This window comes from Pelmatolapia mariae, unplaced genomic scaffold, assembly GCF_036321145.2.
Source record: "Pelmatolapia mariae isolate MD_Pm_ZW unplaced genomic scaffold, Pm_UMD_F_2 NODE_ptg000819l+_length_34675_cov_1, whole genome shotgun sequence".
Lineage (NCBI taxonomy): Eukaryota > Metazoa > Chordata > Actinopteri > Cichliformes > Cichlidae > Pelmatolapia > Pelmatolapia mariae.
The window spans coordinates 28,909-32,143 of NW_027052496.1; the positions used below are offsets into that span (position 1 = coordinate 28,909).

Sequence of the window (3,235 nt, forward strand, 5' to 3'; positions counted from 1 at the left end):
TTGTATTTATTTATTTTACTTAATACATATTGGTTGGAAGTCTGTTAATTTATTAATTTTTATTTATTTCACAAAAGTACAGCATGATTTATAACTGTATATCTTTCCATATCTCTTTATTTAAGTATTATCATATGTGTGTAGTGTATTTACTTAAACAGTCTTTTTTTTTTTTAGCATGCTATAACAAAACAGGTGTTTCCTGAGACCCAAGCTATTGTTTAGGAAGGATTTTTAATTTCTACTAGCTATTTGGGATTAGTGTTACCTGATTGGCGTGAACTCTAAGCATCTGTTTTGAACGTTAATAACATTAGTAATTTTTAATGTCCTCATATGAAAACAACGGGTTTATTTACAGCATCAGACAATAAAGTCACCAAAGTATTACACACTTTATTGACCAGGAGGAATTATAAGGTTCAGGATGAGGACACAGGGTCTCACAAAGGTGACAAACTAAAGAGAAAACTTGACCCTAACACTGTTATGCTGTGAGGAGTAGAGTTATCCCATTAGAGGGATATGTGTCCTGTGATGAAACATATCTATTATAATGGGAATCTTTATTCAATCATTATATTTTTACAAAGTTGTTTTGCTCTTTTTAAGACGTCTTCATTAGTCAGTCTGTCAGTGCACGATGACTCACATCTCTGCTGTACTGATGGTGTCCACAGGTTTCTTGTTTATTATCCATGCTTACATGAGGACAGGTGTATTGTAGGCATCTAAGACTCTCTTTGTTTTCTTGAAGCGAAATGTACTGCGATCACTACAAGAGTCTGCCCCCGGATACACTTTACAAGCTTTCACTGAGTCCCTGAACCTTCCTCCGAAGGCAATGTCATCTATTTCCAATGATATAGTGATTTTGCTTTATCTGTCCAATAAGATGCGGACCGCTTTTATTTCTTGATCCAAGACTTACCTCTCATCTCCAACTTTGTATTAAAATCACCCGTGATTGATCACAAGTCAGATTTATTATTTTTAATTTTCTGAAACGACAAACCACACAACACATTTGTAAATGCACTGCTTTATTAGTCAAGAGACTCAACTTTTCAGGAACTGATCAATTTATGCACAAACAAAAAATTTATGATGTTCATTTAAATGTAATTAAATTCACACATCATATTTTTGATAATTAAAGTTTATCAAAAAGCTGTTTAAAACACACACACAGAACACACAGAACACACATCACACACGCCACACACACACTCGTTTTCATATCTTAGTGAGGACATGTTTTTAACATAATGCTTTCCCCAGCCACTTACCCTAACCTTGACCCTTAGACTAAACCTAACCATAATTTAATTGTAACTCTGACACTAAAACACATTTTGAGCCTCAAAAATGCCTTCAAACTTGAGGGGAAGGGCATTTTTTCCCCATAAGTGACTATTAGTCCCACAAGTATAGTGGCATATTCTGTCCTCAAAAGATATCTAAACATGTACACACACACACACACACACAGGTGTAACTTCACCTGTGAGAAATGTCTTGTAATACTGAACACTTTCCAAAACATGACACATTTTAAAGTGAGCTTTTATAGCTTGAGACACCAGATGGAGCCATTTAAAATCAGCCGATGAACGTTCCTCATGAAATTCGAAATAAAACGTTTAAACATACACAGTGTGCCTGGTCAAAAACAATGATTTTACATACTATCCATACGTCATTTTAATCCAAAACCGGGATCAGCAAAACATTACATGTGACACAGCAGTACCTCACAGCTGTATTCAGTCTGCAAAACAGGCTTTAACATCATCTCTTTTCTTTAGAAACATTTGGTCTGAACAGGTCGTTAACGCCTGACGACACAAAGCTTTAAAGAAGTCAGTCAGCTCTGAATTAACAGACTTCATGTAGCTGGACAGTCAGTGTGGAGGAGGTTTACTGGGTCTGTTAGCAGAGGTTACTGGTACATGAAGAGTGGTCATATCAGACTAAATGTTTTTACACCATTTCTTCTTTTGAATTTGTTGCACAGTCTCCTTGTGACACTCTCAGGTCATCTAAGCCCCAGGTTTGCTCCCCTCAGATGGGACAGTTGGTGGTCTAACTTTTGAAGCTTCACTGACGGCTTTACACTGGTACCGAGAACCCCCCCTGTGGCTGAACTGGCTTTGCCGTCCACAGATTCTTCCCAAGACGCCTCTTGACATGACTGGAGATAGCATCAGCATGACCACAGGGTCCAGGAATACGTTACAGGTGCTCGTCAGCATAGCGTACGTCCTCCACTTCACGTTCTCCCCCATCACAAACCCACGACATGTGAGGCATTGTAGGGTGCGTAGCAAACCACAAACACAGCGAGCGTGGACAGCGCAACAGCCAGCACTCTTCTTTTTCCCATGGGGGACAATTTTGAGCGCCACACCAGCGTGACGCAGCGCATCGTGCAAAAAGTTGACACAATCAGAGGCAAAAGAAACAGAGTGATGGCCATCTCCAGGCGGAGTGGCAGCAGCACGGCCAGCTGGGACGCACTAAAAACTTCATAGCAAACTGAGGAGTTATTACCTGTGGAAACAAAAAAACCCCCTTCTCCGACCACCACGCCAGGGCTGAGGTGTAGCACCACCAACAGCCACAAGACAGCGCTGATGATGCAGGAGTTGCGAGCACAGCGCCATCTCTTGTAGACAATCGGGAATGCTATGCTGAAGTAACGACCCGCTGTTACAGCGGTGATGAACAGACAGCTGCCATACAGGGACGAGAAGAGGAAGAAGTTGTAGACAAGACACACGGGAGCAGGCAGCCTCCAGTCCTGAAGCAAAGTCTCCAGAGTCTTGACAGGCAGCCAGACTAACAGCCCCAAGTTGGCCAGACACAAGTTGAGGGCGTAGACCACGTTGGGTGTGGCACCATGTTTACGAGCCTTGCGCATGTACACAAAGAAGACGAGCAGGTTGGCGGGTAGGCCGAGCAGAAAGGTCAAGATGTAGATGAGGAGAGCAATGCAGTCCTTGACAGCCAGCTGCATCTCTTCAGATGAGTTCACTAAACTGGTAGCACCGCCTCCAGTTTACCATGACATACTTTGAAGGTTGAAGAAAAGTCCTGCCTGGAAATATGCACACTGCTGACCTTTTGTCCTCTCCGTTTATCTACAATGTCTTTAAAACAGCAAAGTCTCCGTTTGGAATGTTTTCCGAGGCGGTAAAGTAGCTGCAGAAGAGCCGGGTTTCTCTCGCCATCA

General features: G+C 41.8%; 1 protein-coding gene across 1 annotated transcript; it reads right to left on the bottom strand.

Annotated features, from left to right (window-relative positions):
• Nucleotides 1-2,042: 2,042 nt before the first annotated feature.
• LOC134623667 (free fatty acid receptor 3) lies at nt 2,043-3,019 on the bottom strand. Its single transcript, XM_063468698.1, is given in 2 exon segments — nt 2,043-2,299; nt 2,302-3,019. Coding segments are annotated over 2 exon segments (975 nt in total).
• Between the last annotated feature and the right edge of the window lie 216 nt (nt 3,020-3,235).